Source organism: Lissotriton vulgaris, chromosome 5 (assembly GCF_964263255.1).
Source record: "Lissotriton vulgaris chromosome 5, aLisVul1.2, whole genome shotgun sequence".
Taxonomy (NCBI): domain Eukaryota; kingdom Metazoa; phylum Chordata; class Amphibia; order Caudata; family Salamandridae; genus Lissotriton; species Lissotriton vulgaris.
The window spans coordinates 1,066,867,205-1,066,892,098 of NC_141693.1; the positions used below are offsets into that span (position 1 = coordinate 1,066,867,205).

The 24,894-nt window shown below is 42.7% G+C and overlaps 1 protein-coding gene across 1 annotated transcript in view; it reads left to right on the forward strand.

Moving 5' to 3' along the window:
* LOC147712020 (glutathione S-transferase omega-1-like) overlaps positions 1-24,502 on the forward strand; it is a 169,862-nt gene extending 145,360 nt beyond the window's left edge. Inside the window, exons 5-6 of the mRNA XM_086922752.1 lie at positions 17,567-17,673; positions 24,093-24,502. Coding sequence (XP_086778878.1) covers positions 17,567-17,673; positions 24,093-24,249 — 264 coding nt within the window. The 3' untranslated portion in view covers positions 24,250-24,502. The remainder of the gene's footprint in view (positions 1-17,566; positions 17,674-24,092) is intronic.
* The last annotated feature ends 392 nt before the right edge of the window (positions 24,503-24,894 follow it).

A 24,894-nucleotide genomic window follows, 5' to 3' on the forward strand; every position in this document is an offset into this window, starting at 1 on the left:
TCAGCAGTGTTGAGACAGGATTGTCAGGTGTAGCATGGAGTTCTTGATGAAAGTACAAGAAAGTTAGAGTAAAAGATGAAAGTCATGGAGTTAGCATATGCAGGTAGGATTGGTTGTTGGTGAGTCCGCTTCAACTCCTCGATTTGGTTTAGTGTAGATTTTATAGTTTTTAAGCATTAGAATAAGGTCATGGAGACTAAGTCACTTACAATCATGCTGATTTCTTGAAAATTGCATCCATTGAGCTGGAGAAGGCAGAGGAAGACATTGTTTAGGTAGGAAAGTGCAGCTGACAATGAGTTCAAAACAGAAACGGTGCCATCCAGGATGGAGCGGGGTGGACATAGAAGGGACTTTGTCGAGGCCCATTTCTTCCTGATTTAAATGCATCGTCAGATCTCTGCCTTCCTTTGTTTCAAACAGGTTCAAGGCACTTTGCTTTATCCCTTCCTATCCCAATCCTCTACACGCTGACTAATGTACTTCGTATTATGGTTTTCTCCACTCCACCTTCAATACTTTACCCCCTGCCTACACCTTTGGCACAACCACATACCCTGTGCTCACCACTGTATCACACTTGCCATTTACACCTTTTATCCCAACTGAAATCTCATGTTTGCAAATGTCAAATAATCGTGAAACTTTAAAGTTGATGAAAATTGCCTCCAACCTCCCTCGTCTTTATCCATATCCTTGCAATTTCAAACACTTGTCTCTTCCCTCAAATCTGATTCTGCATAACTATTTAGTACCCTTCATCCCATCAACAATAGCAAGCAATTCCAGTATCTAGGACATCCCTCTTCTTATGTCATGCACCTTTCTTGCTCTCCTCAACAAAATCCACTTCTCTACCCTCCTGTGCTCACCCCGTCCTTGTGCTAGTCAACCTTTAATGCACCCACTCAGATCCTGTCTCTCCCGAAAATATTCCACGTCTCTCTGTCTTTGCAGACTCCACATATTGTGCCTATTCAGCCAGCCACAGTTGGTATTTGCAATGGGAATAGCAGTGTCAATGAGCTTTCGGTTCAAGGCACATACAAAGGAACACACTCCAAACCAACCAGTTGCAACCCCAACCCAACAATACATTCAAAGCCAACAGAAAAATTGCAAACCATTCAGGAAGACCTAGGACATATTGCAGATGTTGAAAAAATATAATGCATCCTCAGGAAGAACACTTAGGCAACTAGTTTGCTCGTGGCAATCTGGCAAAGAAAGTGTTACTGCATTGATAAGCTATCATATCACACCAATCCAATACGATACAACAGACAAGAGGCTTCAGAATATGTAATATCAGCCAAGCTCAAAACAACAGGAGTAAAATGTATGGTGGCAAACTAAAATAAAATAGATCCACTGGTTCAGTTAAAACAACATGGTATTCCTATCAGGTGACAACTGTTGAACGTAAGTGTATCACATGCAAAATATTGTATGTAAATTATGGTAACTGGGCAGATATTTGAAACCTATGAGGGACAGATCTCTAAAATGCATTTACTAGAAGAATAGCTTTAGGTCTTTACCTCTCCATCACCTAAAATTCCACTGCCAGACCCCTGTATCCTTGATAGCAAGCACCTTATCGTCTGCCTCTCACCTTCTCCACGTTTATTAAGATTAGTTTTGGATGCCTTCACCCTCTACTTGCCAACAAGATATTGAGTAAGGCTCCAAACTCTGCCCTGCACTGAGGGGTCTCTGATCCACTTCTTCAAATCCATGCCCCAGCCGTTCACAACTCACTCTTATTCATTTTCATCCCATTCCATTCTCAGCATCTACTTACAGGTATGTTTTTTTTTTACCTGGCACAGTCTTGGTGTGAAGTCTCCCTAGCAGAATGCTCAACTGCGGGTTACTGTACTCCTGATACTCACGGTGACTCTACTTCTTGTGGGCATCATGAAGGACCAGTCTTACTCTTGGGTACCATTTCCTTCATTCTTCACACCACATCACTCTACAGGATCTGCTTTACATCTGGGCTTATCCCATCCCCTTTGTTCTGAGAAACTCGTGTCTTCTTTTCTTTCAGTTTTCCTGATCCCCAGTCCTAAAAACAGGTGCCAGTTGTCTCACTCCTCTTCTTCGCTGATGGCCCCTGATGTTTAATGTTCAACACAACAAACACAATGAACATCTAGTTTCATTTATCACTGCCACGCAGAAGGAGTGGAAGGAAAATATGTTTGGGGTGTAACCTGGTAAAAGCAGCAGTCCTCTCCACTGAGGAGATGTTTTCACTGAAAAAGGCAATGTACTGGGAGGGGGCCCAAGGCTGCATTTGTGCCCTTGACCCTATTCATTGTCCTTTCTTTCGGCTAGGTTTATGCTGCAAAAACACATTCATACATGCATAAATACTTACAGACCTACAAGTTGGTTCACATATTCAGAGAGAGGGGAGGGCATAGACTTTGATGAGCATTATTGAACAGAATAGCAGCCATGCAGTGGAGTGCTACGCCAGTGTCAACAGAATGAAGAAATGCTGATTCCTCTTACCGTTTGTTTGGTATTGCTAACTATGTGCAGTTGTGTCTCGCTTCTTAGTAATACAAAGAGGGTGGCTCGACTTTGGATTCCCTCACCTAAAAAACAAATGTCAAACATATTCCTGGTTCTGCCTATGATACCCTGATGCTTTGTGAGATAGTAATAGGGAACGACAATTCAATATACCTAATAGGAACCTGTGCCCATACGTGTAGGAGAAAATATTGACTCACTATGGACACATCATTAAAAAACACACACACACACACTCTTATGAGTAACTTTAATTCCCTTCAACAATCAATGTCGAGGAATATAAGACTACCCTGAAAGCAAAATATTTAAGAACTCAAACATGGACCAATGTATTTAGCTGGATGGCGAATCTGGCACTCTATGCCCCAGTGATCACACAATACAAGGGAATGGCGTGTGTGTATATACAAAGTCAATTGGCCTTGTCTCGGATAAGAAAACTGGGCTTTCAATTGTAATTACTCACTATAACCTGCCAATAAATTAGGAAAGACAATGTCTGTTTGCTAAGGTGTCAGGGTTTCAGTCCTATAGATTAGATCCCAAGTCATCATGAGGACAATATCTGGTGTAGGGAGCAGTGAAAAATGAAGTGGAAAGGAGAATTCCACCGAAGGTTAGTTAAAACTGAAGAACAACTCACCAGAAATTAATTTGCAACTTAGTCTTGAATTGCACTGCATAATGATGGAAAAACTGGTGAATGGTGTACCAAACATATATCCACAAAATGGAGCAATTACTTAAAAGTGTAGACTTACCCAAATTAGAAAGCAGAAGTGTCAACCAAGGCACACAAATAGTTGAAAGCCTAGGTACAAGGCATCTGATGTCTGCTGCAACTGTAGGCCTATTTAACAAAAATGGCTCTGCAACAACAGACTAAAGCAGTGCGGGAAGCAGCATGGGAATGAAAACAAAGCACCTCGAGGGGAAACCAAATTATAGTGAAAACGATTTTTAAAAATGTATTGAATTATAGAACAGGAATTTAGGAAATGTATGGGCTATTAAAAAAACACTTAAGATAAAGTTTAAGAGCACATTGGCAGTAGAGGGCAGCTACAAATATAAGTTACACAAGATGTTATACCATTAAGATAGGATTGGCAGTGTTACTTCCTGAAATATGTTAGAAATTGGGTTTCTGGTTGGCGGAGTATGCATCCTGTCCAAGCAGGAACCACAATCCTAGTCAGGGTAAGTCAGATATACAGCAAAAAATAACTGGTGCTCATCCTCTGGTAGCTGGGCACATATCAGGCAGGCTTACCTTAAGAGGCAACGTCTAAATTATTTGTGCTACACTTTAATTACAGTAACAGTGAAAATACAAAAAAAGACTATTTTTAGGAGTAAAACAAAACCAAATGTTAAAAAATCCAATAAGCTGAACTTGAGTTAGGAATGTTTAAAGGTTAAACTGCAAAATAGTGCTTAAAAACAAATAGCGCATAGGGGTAACTTGAGGTCAAGCAGGACCAGGGTAAACCCGAAAGTTCCGACCGATTACTATGAAGTACGGGTCGGATACAGGAGTCACACAGGTATAAATACCATAAGGCTGCCCCAGTGTTATCCTATGGTAGAGATAGGCATTTCAGTAGTTAAAAACTAATTTAAGAGTATTTCACTACCAGCACATGTTAAACGAAAAAGTACATGTCCTACTTTTTAAATACATTGCACCCTTCCCTTAGGCTGTCAAGGGCGTACCTTAGGTGTTACCTATTTGTAATAAAAATGAAGGTGTGGGCCTTGCAAGTAGTTTAACTTGCCAGGTCGAAATGGCAGTTTAAAACTGCACAAGGAAGCTCTGCATTGGCAGGCCTGAGCCATGCTTAAAGTGCTACCTAATTGGGTGGCACCATCAGTGCTGCATGCCCACTAGTAGCATTACATTTCTAAGCCCTGGGCACATGTAGTGCAATTTACTAGGTACTTATAAGTAATCAAAGATGCCAATGGTAGATAAATCAATGTTACCATAATTAGAGTATGAATGAATGAACAAATGATTTATTGCTTGGTTACTCAAAACCATTACATTAAAAGCAAGATACAAAAAAACGCGACATTTTTTAAAGGGATAAACATTTTAAAAGAAAGTCTGTGTAGTTAAAATCTGAGAGGCTAAAGGTCCATAGTCTTTCAGACCAGCATAGGTTATTTACTTATTTATTTTTTTGAGCTTAGGCAGTGGCTGTGTGTGCTCCAGTTGAGCTAATCGAATGGTACAAGATTTTATGTGACCTCGTCGCAGATGCTTATCTGGTCGCTTAGCAGGGAGTGGACATCAGCTTCATGCGGGTCTGTTGGACGAATTTACCAAACATAGCCATCTGTTTCACTATGTTCAGTGTATACAGTAGATGGACTCCCTCCTTTGCAGTTCGGGTACCCAGTAGTAACAAGATGGGCCTAAGATAAAGTCTGCGAGCGAAGCGCAGGGCCGGGCAGCAAAGTAGGAGGTGGGCCAAAGACTCACGTTTATATTTGCAGAGCTGGCACTCCATGATCGCCGTTCTTGTCGACTCGGTGGTGTATAATTCTTTGAGGGGTAGGGGGTGTAGTCTGAAGGCTAAAACCCTGTGTAAGGCTTCTCGACCCACGGCCTGTGTGAGGTGAAGTTTAGGATTGTGCTTTGTATGTGGGAAGCTTTGGGACTCGTGAAAGCCTCTTTTTGCCAGCGATTCCAAGTCCAAGGTGCGAGAGCAAAGACAGGCTTTCTTTTTTATTATACTTTTGATGGCAGAGTACTTGATTATCTCAGGGTCTCAGTTCTCTAGTGCTAATTTCAGATGGTCTGTGGCCACGACGAGGGTGGCTGACCAAGGGTTGCCACGTTCCAAAAAGATACTTTTTAAAACTGCCTTCCTTGTATTCTCTTGTGCCGCTGTTGAGAGGTCGAAGTATTTACTCAGAGAAGCCATCTCTTCCAGTTTTTGTTGGGTCAAATTCAATTCTAATCATACTAGAGTGTTCCTGGTGCAGGCAGGTAGATGGAATAGCTTTTTATGTGCAGTACAGTGGATTTTTTCTAGGTCTTTAGCTAGTTTTCCTGGAAACGCCTGTTGTGCGTAATTAAGGGATGGCATTCATTTTGCCCTCAAAACTCTTTGAATGGCTGTTGTTGTGGGGCTATGGAGAGTGGTGTGTAGCTTGCAGAGGGAGTAAGTTATGCTTTTCCCTTTGGTTTGAATTTTGTGAAGATGGACTCCTGGGCAGCCTGTTTCGCTAAACCAGAATTCCCAAGTAGTTGTAATGCTGTGTGCAGTCCAGAGTCAGCTGGCCGAGCCTCCATTTTGCTAGTTTTTTTGGGGGTAATGCACGAAAATTACTATTTTGGATTTGGATGGGTTGGCCACCAGCTTATTTTGAACATTGTAAGTTGCCAGAGCCATGAGTGCTTTTTGTAAGCTTATTTTGGTGTGATCTAGGAGTACCAGGTCGTCAGCGTATTGCATTAGATGGATCTTAGTGCCCACAATCCTACGTGTTGCTAGAGTGGCTCCAGTCAAAGTTTGGCCAATGTCTGCTGTGTATAAATTGAACAGCAATGGGGCTAAGATTCACCCTTGCTTTAAGCCGCGGTCTGTTTCGATTTTCTCTGTAGCAGAATCGCACGAGAGTTTAATTCTGACCCACGTTCTTAGATACAGTGATTGAATTGCTTTTAATAGAGCTGGGTTAATGTTCCAGCGTGCCAGCTTCTGCCAGAGGGTGGAACGATCTACACCATCGAACGCTGCAGAGTAGTCAATAAAACAAGCGAAGAGAGGGAGGCTTCTGTGAGACACTGCTTGTTGGACTAGATATGAGAGGGCAGTTATGTTGTCCACCGTTGATGCCCCAGGTCTAAACCCTGTTTGGAAGAAGGGCAAAAGGCCTTCAGTGCTGACCCAGCTTGATAGTTCCGCCAGAAGGGTACTTGCTTAGGCCTTGAGAGTGTGAGTTGTTCCGTTGCCTGCTAACTTCATTCTTAACCTCTTCAATGCTAATGACAAGGGTAACTCGTCATGATGCACTGGTTGACCTGCGCTGATGACAAGGATAACTCGTCATGTATAATGGGGTTTTCAATAAATCAGCGCAAGAGGGGGAAAACCCCTTAGCAGCCAAGTGGTTAAAGTTGTCGATTAGCGTGTTCATTATGTCAGGACGTTTTTCTAGATTGAGCAATATGGGGCCGCAACCGCACCTCTCTGGTTTGACTGTTGAAGTGGTATTACCCTGGGCTCTGTGTATTAGTGAGTTCAGATGTTCCAGTTTGGAGTCTATCCCAGAAATCAGGCCAGCAACTGTTTGTAGGATGTTTATTTAAGCGTCAAGTTTGTCTGTGTGCATTATTGTCGCGTTTGCCATTGAAATCATGGCTTCGTTGATTAGTGCTAAGTGATTTCCTATTAATGGGGGCTTCTGTTCTTTTTCCGCTCCCCCATTTCGAGGACTGAGGATCCAAGAGTCGTTATCTTGTGCGAACCCGCTGAGATTTAAGGAATTCTTTTCTGGTGTTTGTATTATTTCACTAATTTGGTGTGCTTTGGTTCTGTTGGCTCCATTGGCTTCATTGATTCCCTTTGCTGCGGGGCTCGATTGTGAGTCCCCTAGTTTTTGAGGGGCTGAGCTGAGTGGGTTATTGTAGATGGGCATGGCTGGTACCATATTTGTTTCTGATATTTCTGGTATTCTGTCCCCTCGAAAAGTGATTATTTCTGGCAAAAGTGGAATGGCTGAATGCCTGGGTGAGTGGGGTCCTATCGATCTTTCAGCATCTGTTAGCGTGCTGATTACTCTGGTGATTTTTCCCGTGCGTGGTATGCATGGTGGACACGCTGCCCCCCTAGGTTCAATAGGTGCAGGTGCTGTGTGGTGCAGGAATTCTCTTATATCTCTGTTGCCGTCTGTACCAGTTGTTCTCTTTGTAGTGCTGAGACTGGTCCTGTTGGCCAAAGGTTCATCTGGACTGGGAGCCTTTCCTGATGGGGTTGCGGGTTCTGAAACTGCTAGTAAGTCTCCTATTTGCTGGTCCTCCTTGGGGCCTGACCCTGGTTTGGAGCTCCCTCTTCCTGGGGTTAGAGCAACTTTGCCTTTTGCCTCCTTGCTGATTTGTGGGGGCGAGGCTTCTCTTGGTGTTGGACCAGGTTTGAGTTTCTTGTCCTCATGGTTGTGAGTGCACTGGGTTTGTGAAAAGGGAGAGTGATGTAGTTACAGGTGGTTAGAGTTGGAAGTTAAGAGTTAAAAATAAAAATAAAAAAGATTAGGTGATTGAACTATTGGGGCTGGTATCCTGTTAGTTGTTAAGCTGTTGAGCTATTCAACTGACCTTGCTGTGTGAGGCTTTGACTGATTTCTGCCTTGCGGCTCCTGCCTGCCGCGTGCAAGTGGTTTTACGATTGGAGCTGCGTTAAAGAGATGCCTCGTGGCTCCTGCTGACTCAAGGCAATGGTTGTCACACCACCACGCTGTGCTAGCGCTAGTATTGCTAGTGTCGTAAGTCGTGAGTCACAGCTCCGGCCGCGTTGTGACTATGATGTAACTGTGATCTGATGTGACTGCGTTGGCAGCACTTCGCCGCACTAGGGAGATGACTAGGGAGATGACTAGCGGCTCTGGCAGCGCTGGACAGATGTGGTTTCCTGCATCAACACCGACTGCCTCTGCTGACAGCCTCTGCCGCGCTGGGGGGAGTGCCTGCTACCTCACGGTTGTGTCCAGACAAGGAGGCTGCGTTTCCCGCCGTGATGTCAGGCTGTGCCCACAGGCTCAGCCAAGGGAGGCACCCACTGTGTACAGAATGATGCCAGCCGGGCTCACAAGGAGCTTGCAGTTGCAGGGGGGGGAGCATGCAGTTTTCCACCGCCAAGACCAGGGCTCCTGACCCCCCCCCCCTGCACCAGGGGGCGTCGGAGGCAGAGTAAGGTTCGCTTTTCCACTGGCCACTGTGGGAAGAGAACGGGCTCTGCTGTCAGGTCGGAGTGGAGGAGTCCACAGGTGCCAGGGCAGTGCTGCTGGAGTTCGCACAGTAAGTTCCCACTAGCCACTGGCCGCTTTGGATCAGTATTGGGGAGGCCGACAGGCGGGCGGGGAGGAGGAGGGAGGAAGCCAGAATAGTGCGGGGGAGCCATGGTCCGAAAGAATTTCAGACATGCTCTTGAGGTCAGTCCCAGTCCTGGTAGGGTTGAGTAAGTAAAAGTTCAGTAAGGGGGAACAAGAGTCACCAATGTCGGCCATGTTGGGGTCAGGCATCCTGGGACCCTTATCCACACTGTGAGTGTGCCGAGAACAACAGCACTTTACAGGGAGGAAAGGGCCAAACTCCCATTAGTTAATTAAAAAGGACACTAGATCTCCCCAGCGTCACAAGGCGCTCAAGGCATAGCGCAGACCCTGTAAGCACACGGGGACACATCTCCCATTACGGTGGGCAGCGCGGTGGGAGCCGCCATTTTGCCTCACGCTGGGGGGGCCGCTCACCTCGATCTTCTGCAACAAGTGCCTCTGGGCTCCGAGCAAACTATCCAGCCTGCCTGCTGCGGCCGAGGGATGTTTTTCATACGAAGTGGACGGGCCACACCAGCGAACATGGGCTGATGGAGGCTCGCCATATGTCAGGATCGTGTTGTGAGTAGGATCAATGTTCAGGGCTGTGCCTACTGTGTAACTGCTCAATTGCAGCTGCGGGCGTCCACCAGGGAAGCGGGTAGTGTAGAACCCGATTATGCCGCGAATCAGGAATGGGTTCCATGGAACGGCTCCCCATGATGCAGTCTCTGCTCCGATACTACTAAACGCGGGTCTGTTCCATCACAGGCGACATCTTGAGTCAATATCGCCGGGCGAGACTTTAGCTGATATCCCGACATTGCAGCATCCGGGTTGAACGGCTGTCAGTACAGCAGACGCAGCCAAACTCCTAATGTCAGGAGATGGCTCAATCAATTGGTTAGGAGGAGTTGAAGCGCTGCGCATGGTTGTTAAACGTGGGGCTTCAAGGGAGCAGAAGCTCCAAGCAGCCATGATGGATATGGCTCCTCCTCCGTCCTTGAGCACTCTTTATGTCAGAAAAGGCACAGCTTGTTATATTGTTCCCTTATAATTGTTGATGCCAGATGTAAGTAATGGTAGCTTAGAATTCACAAACTACTAGAGAACTCTAAATGTAGGAGTAAATTTAGAAGGTGCACACAATAGAAAATGAAAAATGGAAAACAAACGTAAATGCTCACTATTCTTTATGATTCTATTTGTAATGGGGAAATGCAATATTTGATATACATCATCAGTCTTTGTCTCAACAGAGGGACAGTCTACCATAGTTCCAGCAATGTGTCCTTGGTAGTGACTAGGAGAGTGTATAATTCACAGAGACAGAAGAATCATAAGGAAGGTCTCCAACTTGTTATTATTAATAGCTCTTTATGAAGGTCAATCCTTCTTCAACAGACTTAAACCAATGGATCAATTTGCATTCTTGACCATAAAGGATCTCCTGCACATCGCCGCCTCTTGATGATGTAGCTACAACAACATGTCCCACTTGCCTGTGATTGTCGACTTCATTAAGTCCTTTCTGTTTTCATGTGGTACGAGAAGGACAGTGGCAACCTTGAATCAAATCCTGCTCCTGCCCTAGCCTATATTCATCTTGACTAGTTGGGCAGTTTGTCTGAAATAAATAAAGTTACAAGGACTCCAGATGCAATAGATCACTAAAGAGGTGTTGAAATCTAAAACACCTTTAGATCCTGTGTCACCTCGTTGTATTTGAAAAGTTTGTCTGCCGCACTTGAAATGCCTTAACACATGAAGTAGGCCCTGAGTTCATGAAGTAGAGTTTTTACCAGTGGTGCTACAGCCATCAGAATGTATGACACAACCCAAATGGAGTTTTAGTGCAAGTCTTCCAGCCTTTAGAACATTCTAAAGCTTCTTTATGATAATTACAATCTTATTTGTCTCTGGGCAAAAAGTTGTGACAGAGGCAAGTTTCCCAGTGTTATGTTCGTGGCCTGGTGTCATGAGGTTTTCTCTCAGAGAAAACCAGACCCTTTCCATGTCTCTCTTCACCAACTTAGGAGGGTAGGGTAACTCTTCACCTGACAAACTTTCTATCACTGACCTGGCTTCGGGTAAAATAATGCTCTTTAAATCTGAAATTACGGCTAAACCCAAGGAATTGTCCAAAAGGAAGACCATGTCTCATGGGTGCTAGCTATGATATTTCAGTAGTGTATTTGTTTTTTAGAAGATTACATGAGAAGTGTTTTATAAAGGCGTGAAAATAGTTCTTACTAGTATATGAAAATCGGAAGTTATTTTGAGGATTATTTTGCCATGGCACAAGCTCAGATAGGGCTTCTTTAGTGGCAGTCCAAATCATGTCTGTGGTTTGCAGTAAAACTATTGTGGGGAACGAAAAAGTAGACTGAACGAAAGTTATGTCGAAAATGTTGTGTACTGAAAAAACAGAATTAAAAAAAAGGTTGTGAATACACATTTTTTTTAAATGTTGTGCCTTCAGAGCAAAGATAAGTATTTCTGGGAGCAGGGGCATGGGTCATCCTCCTGCTACAGTACGGAGGAGCATTTACAGGGAGGTTGCGAAGGGCTAGGGGAAATACTAAGGCATTTTTTAAAAGTCAGGAAAGGGAAGCATTCAGGCATTGGTAACATAAAAGGGTATGTAGGTTGGTTTTGTTTAGCGATGGGTGGAGTTAAGGGGTCGTAATGGGTTTCAGTGTTCAGAAAGGGACCAATAAGGGGAAGTAAGCTGTTTTTAGGTTCAAGGAAGGGTAAGGTTTAAGCATAATAAGATGTGTTTTAATTTAACGAAAGGATAGACTTAAGAATAGTAAGGAAGTTTTAGGTTTCCCAAAATGCGTATATTAAGGAGTAGTATGGGGAAGGTCTGTATTAAAGGATAGTATGAGGTTTTTATGGTTCAGGGAAGGGTAGAATTAAGAGGTAGTAGGGTCTTTTATGGTTCAACCAAACATAATATTACAGGGTAGTAAGGGTTATTAGACTTTATAGAAAGGTGGAATTGAATACTTTATGGTTTTACTAGGGTGGATGTTTACCTTTCGTAAAGCATATGGAAATGTGGGAATGTTTCAAGTTTGAAAAATGTAATAGAAAATTTTATTAACACATTTTAATGTAGAATAATTTTAGATATGTCAGAAACATAGAACAAATAAAAAGGTTACAAAGCTATTTTAAAAGTATTTAGAAGGAAAGAAATGTATATATAATGTATTAATGTATAACTATTTATTTAAAGATTAATTAAAAAAGTATTGCACCTATAGAAAAATGTTTATTTTATGTTATATGTTTGAAAAATTCCTAAAAAGTATACATATAAAAATTTATCTTTTTTAGTTTTATTTGTCTTATAATATATTAATTTAGACTTAATTTTACATTTTAGAAAATGTATTGCAACAATTTATAATTGTTAACATTAGGTAAAATGTATTTAAGTAAAAAAAAAGTTACTTTATTTAAAAATTATTTCCTGTGGTTTTTATTTTAAGTCTTCGGGACCTGTTAGGATGACGGGCGGACTTTGTCCACCCGTCGTCCTAGCGGGGATTGGGACCGCCCGCCATGAGGGCGGGGGTCCCGTGGGGGTTATTAGGATGTGCCTGCCACGGTGGCGGGCACATCCTGCATTTTTAGCATTGTGGTGGGCGGTGCTCTCAGCACCGCCCGCCCCAATGCTAAAAATGCATTAAAGCATTTGCATAAACAAAGCGGCAGGCACCGCGCGGTGCCTGCCGCTTTGTTTATGCAAATGAAGGGGGGTACCCAGAGTGAAGACCGCATGGCTGCCGCCACGGAAAGGCATCCGATTTGGCCCATCCTAATATTGCTGGCGGTGTCTATTAGACACCGTAACCATATTAATCCTTTTCCGCCCGGCCGCAAGGCGACTGGGCAGAAAAGCAGCGGACGGTCTTTCTGTCCGCCACGGTCCCCCCGCCATTCTAATATGGCGGGGCGGAATTCAGGAGAGGATGTTGCACGGATTGCCCCCACCAGGCCGGCGGTGGCTACCACCAGCCTGGCGGGGGCAATCCGCCCGCCATCCTAATGGGCCCCTTTGTGTCCATTATTTGTAGGGAAGAGTGCAGCAGTATCATTGGTTGACCATAAGAAGTGCTGGACTTACTCCAGGTCTTACATGGAATACCTTTCCTAATGTTTTGAGACCTTTTCGGCTGCAGTAGTTTTAGAAGTGCAGTTGGTGCATAGAAAGGGGCATACTCTTTTGTGGATGAGTGTTTTTCCCTTCCTAATCCCCTCCATAGCCCTCTCCCACCTCTATACTCCTCTCTTAATCCCTTCCACTGTGTAGTGTGCATCCCCCATTTTCCAGCCACTGCCCCTTGGCCCACTCACATTTACGACTAAGACATAGACTTACATGTGTGGACATCTCTGGAATCTGAATGGAGATCTATGCATAGAAAAGATAGGATAGACGAAGGTCTCCTCATGGAAGTTAATGAATAGTGTTTTGTAGTGTGAGTTTTACTATTGTATTACTACTAATAGTTCATGAAGTACAGTGTTGTAAATGCATCTAGGACCCTAGTGTAAGTTTTCCTGATTCATGCCCTTATATAGGTATACTTTATTATATCCTTATATAGGCATAGAGATCACCTCCATATTTGCCTAAGCCTTACAGCCCAAATACGGCAAGGCTACTTCCACTAAGTTCCGAGAATCAACAACCATTTCTTGGAAAAACTCGCCTCCAGCGGCTAGGGACTTCACCCTGCTTGAATACTGAGTTCTCCAAGAAATCCTGGAGTTTTCAAAGAATCTAGCCTTTGAGTGACGTTATTAAGTCCAATCATGCGTCAAACTCGGCAGTTTTAAAGTATAAATATGCCTAGGTTTGCCCAGACAAACACACGGTGGTTTGGAGCAGATCGACTATCTACTTGCCCGACGCCCTGCAGAAGCAAGTGCCGAAGGAAGCCGACCCTCCAGCTGACGCACTGAGAGACTCTGTCTTTTCTCCTGCCGAGAAATCCAGCTCCAGTGTTTCCAGGCTACCCTTGCGGGTATCTGGGAAATCGAGTCCTGAGAGAGAGATATAAGACCTCCTTCATTCTAAAACCAAGGTACGGAGCTGATTAGACCTTATAGAGAATTCTGGGAATAGATTCCTGGCAGAGAACTACTAAACTTAAGCTACTTCTCACTTACTTCTTCCCTTGTACTAGACTTAGGTTAGGTACACCGGGGTAGGCGTATTTTAGAAGCACCAGTTGAATACTTTTAGTCATTATTTTATTACTGTATGTATTTTATATGTTTTAAGGCAATTTATGGCTTAGAAACCATATCATGCTTTTACATTACTACTTTATAATACTGTTCGTATTATATACCCTGTACTTTATAACAAGTGTTACGATTGTAGCAGTACATTTCTTATGCTTGAGAAAGAAGACTGTTCAATAAATACTTTTATTGAAAACGCCCGTCTCTCCATTTTCTCAGCACCTCTGGTGTAACGAAGCATGCACGATTGACTGAGTAAAATAGTTATCTATTGTTTCCGCAACTCTTGGGATTTGATTTCTTATTCTTGGGAAACAAAGTTGTCATGTTTATCTGGTTGTCAGAAACTAATCCCTTCTTGTGAATTCGAGAAAGTTTCTAGTGACCTCTGGGCTAGCTGGCACTCACTATTAAGTTTAATATATTCGGTAGAGAACTAGTCGACCTCAGGGCTACGTCTAAACTACAGCATATTTTATTCCAATGCGCAGAGCCTATTGGGAATATAGGAACTACACTACAACAGTTAGCCTGAAACCAAATATTATCTTAGAAGGAATTGTTGCTGGAAATGTTACCATATAATTTGGGACCCCCTCTAAAGTTTACTTATATGACCAGGGAAAAGAGGGGACTACGCATATACACAAAAATAACAAGTTTCCCCCATGGTCAAATCTTAGTTTCTTATTATGGCATTGCTCTTAACAGTTGTACAAATAGCTTACAATTTAGTACAGGGACACCAGTGTGTTTCTTCTTATTTAGTTGTATTTTATTACTTTTTTTGAAAAAAGATTTATCAAAGTGTTATTAAAACAATTTTTTTCTTTTTTTTGGGATCTTGTGTGTAACAGACCTGGCGTGCAACTAAAACACCGACGTTCCGGGTTGCCTCAACCTTAGAAATTGTTTTAGAACGTGTATGATTGTGATACTGGATGAATGAGTGGTGTGTATGAAAGTTGATGTGTGAGACAGGGTAATTGTTAGTCTTTTACTCAGCTCGCTAAAATCACAGAGTAAATACTGTATAGACTGTTATTAGTATAACATGAATTTTTGCACTTATTTAGACGAACTGTATGACTATATATATTGATGAATTGATGTTCAAATTTTGTAAAAGATCCCAAAAAAAAGAAAAAAATTGTTTTAATAACACTTTGATAAATCTTTTTTCAAAAAAAGTAATAAAATACAACTAAATAAGAAGAAACACACTGGTGTCCCTGTACTAAATTGTAAGCTATTTGTACAACTGTTAAGAGCAATGCCATAATAAGAAACTAAGATTTGACCATGGGGGAAACTTGTTATTATTGTTGCTGGAAATGACATATTGAGATTCAAAATCATCTACAAAAAGATTAAATTAGGAGAAAGAATTGCTCTCACAAAAGTAAACTTATGTTGAAGGTAATATTGACTGTCAACTAAAAAAAACGTTTGTAAGGGCAATTTCCAAAGTGAAATTATGAGGAAGGATGCTTGTCTGGTGTTCAAGATTTTACCTATACTCCTAAGTCTTCAGCCTGTGATAGGTTTGTGTTACCAGCAGCTCAGAGTTGACTTCAAAATGCAAGTCTTCAATGATACTAATCACAGGAGAACGATCACTCACCTGTCTTTGTCTGGGGAACAAAGCATTTAATAAAGAAGTCAACATAGCGACTCAGTTGTTCAAGAACAGATTCAAAACACAATATAACGGGATTGTGGTGATGATTGAAGATGTTTTTGTGTACCTTACATAAAAGAAAGAGAACAGGTGTTCTAGTGATCCTGTTTTTAAGTAAAAAGCCTATTTCTTTTGCTTTAGAGGTCAGTTCCAAAATTCAAACTTGTACTTCTGTAAGGGGATTTCTCACTAACTTCTAATAATGCTCTTGGTTACTTAGTTTTCAATGTATTTCATTGATGTTGAATATAGTATCCTGGGCCGCTATCTCACCACCATTATTCATTGGTTTAATAGTGATTTTTATGTTCTCTTTGAGCTAAGAAGAATCTGTATCTCTTCAAGACTTATATTGCATGTGTGTGTTTCCTAAAGGGAAATTAGATACTTGATGACTAGAATTACATAAGGGAGCACTGATGTATGTTGCAGAACCTACCTTGTAATACATAAGTGCTACATACAAATGAGGGATAATTGCGTGCTAAACATGAGAGGCACTAGTGCATATATATATATATATATATATATATATATATATATATATATATATATATATATATATATATATATATATATATATATATATATATATATATATATATATATATATATATATATATATATATATATATATATATATAGGCTCAGAGCTTAAAAAACTAATTTTCTGACTGGTGATGCTAAACTGAAAGACTGTAAGATTGTCATAATATTTTAGTAGCAGGCTAACTTCACTAACAAAAATAACTGATAGCAATGGAGCAATTTCTTCCATTTTGCTGTCTGCAGAGTGTTTATTACTTCAAGACCATCTGGCTTCACATGGAACAATCTTGCAAGGACGCAACATTGTGTAAAGTTGCTTTCTTTTCAAACATACCTCTGGCAGATACATTGTTTGGTAGTTAAAATGCAAATCTGAGTGGTTGCACACTCTCACCTCCCTCTCCTTAGAGGTTTATTGGAGTAAGCCAGTAAGGGAAATAAAAAGAGCCAGGATATTGGGAAGGGAAGACACACAGATTATTGCTTGAGTGAAATGCAGGAGTGCCAATAGCTGACCGCCGGCCCCCCAGCTTTCTGAAGTATGCAGAGTTGGCTACATTATTTGACATACAAAAGATATAGAGATTACTTACTCTTCAGCCAATACAATTACTATGAGACTGATAACGTATATCAATAGGCAACAGTTAGGGATAAGACTCATTTATGGCAGGTATTTGGGGATGTATAATATAAAATGCTTTCGGTTTTGCTCAATGTAGTTTATTTTGTATAATAACTGTTGAGATTACTTTAATAATTTCCATCAGTCTGATACATAATATTTATGTGCAGTGTGTAAAACAAATAGCCTCTTTTTTTTATAAAATTCTAAAAACTGTGCTTGTCTACTGCTTTTATTGACCAAGGTGGCGGTTCATGCATGAACAAATTATATCCTGCAGGTAAGAGTATTTCTGGCAGAGCTGTCCGCCCCTTAACTCTATGAGGAGACTGTGACTAGCTACACCTCCTGAGTCTTAGAAGATCAATCTGGGTGTGTCCTCGCCGCCAAACTGAAGTTCACAGCACAACCTGATCGGTTAAATTGGAGGGATTATAAGTAGAGGGGAGTATCAGACTAATGTCTGGGGCCACTGAGCCCTTGATTTACCATCCTGTTAAATACAGGTTTTTGTTTGATTTAATGAAATATTGTGCTTTCAGGTTAGTCTTTCATACTTTGTTATACATTGCCTTAAGTAGATAGATGTCTCGTGCTTATATCTATGTTTTAAAAAAATGAATCTATAGTGATCCTCTGTTTTTCACATTTATACTTATGCTTTGTGAGTTCAGGAATTAAGTACAGGAATTATTAATTTTCAGTCTTTCTATGATTGTGTTTGAATATGTTTCTGTTGATTGTATTCCTGAACTTGGCTCCTTATCAACGTATGTTGCAAATTGTTTTTCTTCTTTTGTTTTAATTGTGCTATTTTCCAACAGTAATATTCTGCGTTTTTATTTATATATTAGATTCTTGAAAACAAAAAGACTTCTTATTTTGGCGGAGAGTTTGTGTCCATGATCGATTACATGATGTGGCCATGGTTTGAACAAATAGAGTTCTTTGGTGGCCAGGGGTAAGATTACTTTAATTAATGATGATAAAACTCATAGGTTTTACAAGAGTCACATGCAATTGCTCACAGAGAGCTTAATATTTAAAAGTTATGCAGCCATTTAGAACAGTTGCACCTTTAGGATATGGGGCTTTCTGTTTTGATAATTGTACTCCCACTGGTTTCTGAACAGGACTTCATTTTGTGATGCAACAGATCGACTAATCAGTCACATCACAAAATGTACATTTGCACTAAGTTGCAAAGCCTCCTGCCTGATGGATAATAATGAGGCGGGGGTCATTTTGCGGTTGCGGCCCCATGTCTGTGAATACAGAGATGGAGACATTAAAGAGACAGCAAAACTCGATCATTGCACTTGTGTTCCTTCCAAGTAAGCATTTTAAAGTAGCCCAGTCCCTTAGAAGTACATGGCTACTTTAAAAAGACATGTTTACTTCGAAGGAATTATAATGGAGAAAACATGCAATAATATCTGCTTCCCCAGGGTTGCTTGCCATAATTGCCAAAGGTGAAGCTGTCCCAAGGGTAAAACTTTCCCATAGAAAATAATTTACAACCCTAAAGTCATTGAAGCTATTCATACAGTGCATTACAACTCACAAATAGGAGGGAATGCCCCTCTAGCACCCCTGCAGTTCACAATGTGCGATGTCCATAAAAGTTACTTATTAAATCGAAAATATTTTTCGACTCCTGAAGTTACTTTTGAAGAGGGCAATATAGATTTCTGCAGGCACCAAACCTGTGATTTTGTGAATCTTCCTTTCTGAGTGAAAAAAAAGCTTTCGTACATCATGCCCTTATTGAGGAGTGACAGGCTGCCCGTCTTGAAAGAGAATTTCTGCCATGGTTGGAATCGTAAAAAGTAGATTTTGCCTGTTTACTTGTCTGTAATGTAACACACCAGCTCTAGGTGTGGCTTCTCAAAGATTTTTAAATCACAGACACAAGTGCCTTAGACAAAAGTGCCTTAGACACCTTAAAGCTTGTGTGGTTGCACTGAACTGGAAGGGATCTGCCGTTCATGTTGGGTAGGGGCTAATAATCTTGATCAGAAGCAGAGAAAAAAGAAACCTAGGGGCATATTCACAAGGAGCTATCGCTGAATTAACAGCAATTTATCGCAGCCAAAGTTGTGATAAATGTACCTCCTTATTCACAAGCTGGTGCTAACAGCCCACAGCACCAGTTTACCCACGATAGCGGCCTCAAAAAACATCGCCACAGAGGACCCCTTCAACAATCGGTAATGAGATGCAGAGTAGGTGTTCCCATGCCAAAAATCGCGAAAATATCACACCTCAATATTCACAACGACCAGCCAGATCTGCGATAAGAACACAAAACACGCGAAAAGGCACGTAAGCAGCAGGAAATTAACACCTGCTCTGACCTGGTGTAAAGTCATACCATTGCCTGCACCACAAAAGGGAACCCAGCCCACAGCCTCACCTGAAGACAAACAGATGCCATGGAGCAACTGAACATGCAGCACAGACACCCAAGAGGGCCACAACACCCACCAACACCAGCCCCAGGACCACCCCTCCCTGGCACCCCACGATCAAAGACATGCCACCTAAACATGTACGAAATAATCCGCCTGATGCCGCACAATCACAACAGGTGACATGCATGTGTTGTCACAGAAATGAGCATCACACATACACTTTTGAAGCCAACAATTAAACTTTATTGAAATTAACACAGAAATGAAATGAAGACACATGGCGGATCCCCTCGATGCAATCCGTAGGTCACAGCCTGCAAGACAAAATAAATTATGAGAAGGTGTGTCCTGCGCACATCAAAGGACAGAGAGAGAGCGAAGGAGAGAGAGCGAAGAAGAGAGAGGGAGAGAGATAGAGAGAAGAAGAGAGGGGGAGAGAGAGAAAAAAAGAGAGTAGCAATGCAGTGTGTGCCACAAATCCTGTTCAACCCAAGTCAGCGTCCTGTGGTGGGGTGCCTGTGCCGGCCGCAATGCAGCATGTGCCACAAATCCTGTTCAACCCTGTGACGCCTGTGCCAGATGGGTTTGGTGTGGGTGCAAACCTGCCCTCAGGGAGTGGCTGTGACATGCTGACAAATAGACCAGTGACCTGCACACCACCTGCGAGTATGCCTGGGACAGGTTGCAATGAGGCCATTCAGTCAGAGCGTTAGCTGAGTGGTCTGGCCTGCAGTACGCTGGAACAGCGCAGGGCTAGCAGAAATGACTCGTGGGCACTTGGCGTGGTTCAGTCCATGTCCGGACAAGGCAGTGGCTGATGCATGTATCCCTGTTGTGGTGTCCACCGGACCCGTTACACAAATTGCTAAGTAGCACCCTCTGACTGGCATCCCACAGAATGAGCATCATTGACACTAGGGAAATCACTGTCCCTACATTCATCCACACATACACACATGAATGATGAAAGATATGACACAGCAGTGCGTCACTGTATGTTTATTGCACATCCAGTGCAGTTCTGCAGCTGGAGCAGGACAGGGCAATACCGAGTACACTACACAATATAGGCCCATGGAGTGCCAGCCATAGTCCATCCGGGGATGACAAGTCATGTGGAAGAGGAAGGGTACAGTCGGCAGTCTGTTCGCCATGTCATTAGTCATCAAACAGGATGTGGCAGTCCATGTCGCTGTCCAAGGTGAGCGCATCTGAGTGAATCGGGAGTCAGTGGAAGGTCATGAGCCCATGGGCGGGACCAAGCTGAAACAGGCCAGGTGGCTGAAATGAATGCCACTGAGTCCTTCTGATCATAGGCACATCCACGTCTTTGTCACCGGATGTATGCTCTGCCCCACCTGTGGCTGTTGCTGTACTGGCTACAGCACTGTGTGCCACTGACACATCAGGGGCCAGAGGTGGATTGTCGGCCTCACTGCGTGCCACTGACAGATCATGTGCTGGAGTGGTTAGACCTGCCACACTGGGAGGCAGAGACAAACAAGCGGGCGGGGATGTGGATGGTGTGGGGGCAGCAGCATTCATCATCGTCACGCCTTTTGGCAGAAATGCCATGATCAGGATCTGCAGGGCATGGTAGATCCCAGCTACATTCCGATGATGTGCAGCAGTCCCTGCCATCCTTTCCTACTCCGTCCGCACCATGGCCGCCATCAGCCTCCGCATGTGTGCCAGCTCATGGCTGGTATCGCTGGAGCCACTCTGAGCAGGCAGGTGTTCTTCTCTCTACTTCATGACTCCAGCAATGTCAGTCGGGGCTCGTTGGAGACCATGGATCGGGCCTACACACCCAAGGATGGCATCAAGTTTGGTTGCCATGATGCCGAAGCCCAACCACACCTGCTCTGCGGTCTCCCTCTGGCACTCCAGCACACTGCGTTGGAAGGCCATGTGTTGTTCCTGGGGTCTTGGGGGAGTGCCAGGGTTGTGGGTGCCTCCTGCTGGGTGCTTTGGGTAGTGGGTGGGGTCTCCTCAATGTAGCTGGGCTGCCCTGATCCTGGAGGTGAGTGGCAGATGAGGTCAATGATGTCCTGGATGGTTTGGGTGTCGATGCTTGTGTTGTCCTCCTCATCATCAGCGAAGAGTGGCTGGGACTGCTCTGCAGGATGTGTTGACGGTGCCCCTGTGATGTGAAGGGGAGATGGTGTATTACAATGTGTCCACATGTATGTAGCCGCATGGTATATGTTGACATTCAGACAGCATGGGATTGTACATTGTGAAAGTCTGTGGATCTGGGGCGAGGACCCAGAGTCATTGTGGTTGTGCACATTGTGCTCTGCTTGATTGTGCATGTGTGCCATTGTGACCATCTCCACCCGTCCCCCCAGTACCTGGTGGTCACTCACCCTGTTGTGGTTGTGTTGTTTCATGTCGAGCAGTGTCCGCTCCCCCATCTCCGGCCACAGGCTCCACACTGATGACTGTCGACACCAGCTCCCCCAAGTCATCCAGCTCGAGCTGTGGCACTGGGCCCCCACCTCCAGTCTGCGTTGCTGCCTTCTGGTTGGCGGAGAGTTTCTCCTTGGTCCGCCGCTTGATGTCATTCTATTGCCTCTTGACCTCGTCAATTGTCCTCTTATGCTCACCGACAGCATTCACCTTGTCCACAATGTCCCACCATATCCCATTTTTGGTGCCCAATGACACGTTGGAGGTGACGAACAGTTGTTGATGGTGTTCCATCGCCTCCATGACTATGATCCTGTTCACCTGCTGACTGGACTTTGTCTTCCTCTTCTTGTCCTTGCCCTTCCCTGTCCTCGAGATCCCGGGCTGGTCTTGCAGGGTGCTTGTGGGGTTGCGCTCGTCCGCTACTCCTGCTCTGGCTGCCTACATGGTGCTTGGGTGTTGGTCAGTTTGTGTTTGGGTGTTTTTTCTACTTTTATGGTGATTTATCCTGCCTGCCAGTTGTGTGTTGTAGACCTGGCGCTGTTTATCACTGATTTACTCATCGCGCTTTGGCCCATCGCAGGTTTTTTGGTATTGCGGTTTGTTTTTTGTCTCCTTCGAGGTGGTTGTATCGCGGACATTCGTCGTGGTTTCTGCAGACTATCACATGCTACCACTGTGTTGTGAATTCCACGTTGTCACTGAGTTGTTTTCCTGAGATAGGTTGCGATGTTGCAAGTTGCATTAAGCTATTCTTGTGGTAGTTATCACACGTTCTTGTGAATATAACCCCTAGAGTTCTATGACCCTTTTGGAAGATGCAGACATAATGAATATGTACTGTGAGGAGGTGAGCGCAATAAGCGTAATCAGAAAAATGGGTCTCATGACACAGTAGGCAGTGCTTCTCATTAAATGTAGATTTTTCAAAAACAAGGGGGACCCAATGAGTACCTAGGGACCTTGGGCAATCAGCTATTATAAGGAACAGTGGTCCATAGGGTTAAATTTTCACAGCAACAAATGAAAATATAGACTCCAATCAGTACTATATTAACCAGGTTTTTCAGTGTCCAGCCGGGCCTGAAGTTTTATTTCAAGTATAAACAATTTTAAAAGACCAAAAGGGAGGTCTAATGCGAAAGTTGATAGGGTACAAGCCTGTACCAATCCAAAGTACACTCGAAAGGAATTCGAGGGTAAGAAAGTAAGCAAAGAAAAGAGGGTAAAGAATATCAGGCAAAAAGAACATGGGAGCCAATTGTCCCTTGCATCAATAGCGTATTCGCAAAGCAAGTTCAGACAAACAATTCATGTAACAGTGTCAACACAATGGGTAAGTTACAGAACTGAGAAAAGTGTCGACGACGTTTCGATCCCCGGCTCCTAATGAACTGGGATCATCATCAGGACTAAAACAATATATTGCCTTTATGTGCTTTTTGTAAAAAACCTGTTGGAAATGAAGATTTACAGAAATGGGAGAAAAAAGAGAAAGGAAATTCTGAGATCGATAGTGTCAAAAGTTTCACGGTGTAAGAAATCGAGTCGGTTTTAGCCTAAAACTCCTTGCACCCTCTCGAAAAGCATGAGATTGGAATACCTGTAAATGGAATCAACATGAACACCTTGGCATGACTTATGTGAACACTATGTGCATTGTACCTGTAACAAGTGATGTATTTAAACAGAATTTCTTTTCTCTTTTTTCTCCCATTTCTGTAAAGCTGGGGATCGAAACGTCGTCGACACTTTTCTCAGTTCTGTAACTTACCCATTGTGTTGACACTGTTACATGAATTGTTTGTCTGAACTTGCTTTGCGAATACACTATTGATGCAAGGGACAATTGGCTCCCATGTTCTTTTTGCCTGATATTCTTTACCCTCTTTTCTTTGCTTACTTTCTTACCCTCGAATTCCTTTCGAGTGTACTTTGGATTGGTACAGGCTTGTACAACTTTCGCATTAGACCTCCCTTTTGGTCTTTTAAAATTGTTTATACTTGAAATAAAACTTCAGGCCTGGCTGGGCACTGAAAAACCTGGTTAATATAGTACTGATTGGAGTCTATATTCTCATTAAATGTAGGTCCAGGCAAAATTTAAATTACACCTGCATAATTTGTGTTACTTCAGGATTTAGATGTTACGCTTGTTACATGAAATTGATGAAATTATGCCACATAATGTAAGTATGCAGAAGTATACAGGGGAAGGCAAACAACCCTAACATGAGCAGGGGTTGTTCACTGTAATTATGTTTTTCATGCTATTTTGTAGCAAGGAATGCATCCTTGTGTCAAAATCGATGCTCAAACACTTTTTACGCTAAGATATAATGCTTAGTGATGGAACTATATATCTACTAATTTTGCATATGTTCACATAATGTTCCCATAATGTTTGCATAATAATGCGAACGCATTGGACACCCTTAAAAAGCAAAATGCACAGTTACAAAGAATGTTTGTAACCATTGATTTAGCAGGAGCACTTTTCACCTGTACACTTTCAGCCCCTTTTACATTCTTTTCTTTTTACTTGCCTTCACAGTGGTCTGAATGGTGCCCCAAAGATCAATTCCTGGATTGAACTGATGAAGCAGGATCCAGCTGTGAAGACGACCTCCTTAGGTGCAGAAACCTCGAAAGGTTTCTTTGCACTATGGGCTTCCGATGAGACTCCTGATGTGCTTGACTATGGTCTTTAGAGAGAGCAGTGCTATGATTAAGCCTCTTACATCTATCCATGTCCCTCCATTGGATGTTGCATATTTTCACTTTAATCCTGATGGTGCTAGGTTGAAATACTTTGTTTTATGTATGATCCTGTAAACTGAATGGATATTGCTCCACTATTCCTTTTCATAATCAATTACTGTCATCTCATAATCTTCACAACGCAAATGGTCTATACATCTCATTTAATTTTTAGAAGTGAAATAAAGCCATGTTTGCAATAGACGTGGAAAAATGTAGTGAGTGCATTTGAAATATTTGACATGTTAATGCCTGACAACAGAGGAATGCAAGTTATTACCTGATATACTACATTCATACAACTTATAGTAATCTGATTGGAGATCTTGCAAAGTGTATCTGTAAGTTCTCGTTTTCTTTGTATTTATTTAGAATGATGGAAGTTGATGTGGCCAGCATAAGTGACATCAATATAGTTCCTTGGTAGGGAAATATCCAAACCAAACATTCACAAATTGCTTGTTGATTCATTCAGTTCTAATGTTGTAGGTCTTCAAGTATCTGCAGTTTGCCGTTACAACCCTAAAATTTCTATAATATCACTTCAGTTATGTGAAGTGTCTCTCTTTAATAAAAGATGATGTAGGTACAAGGAA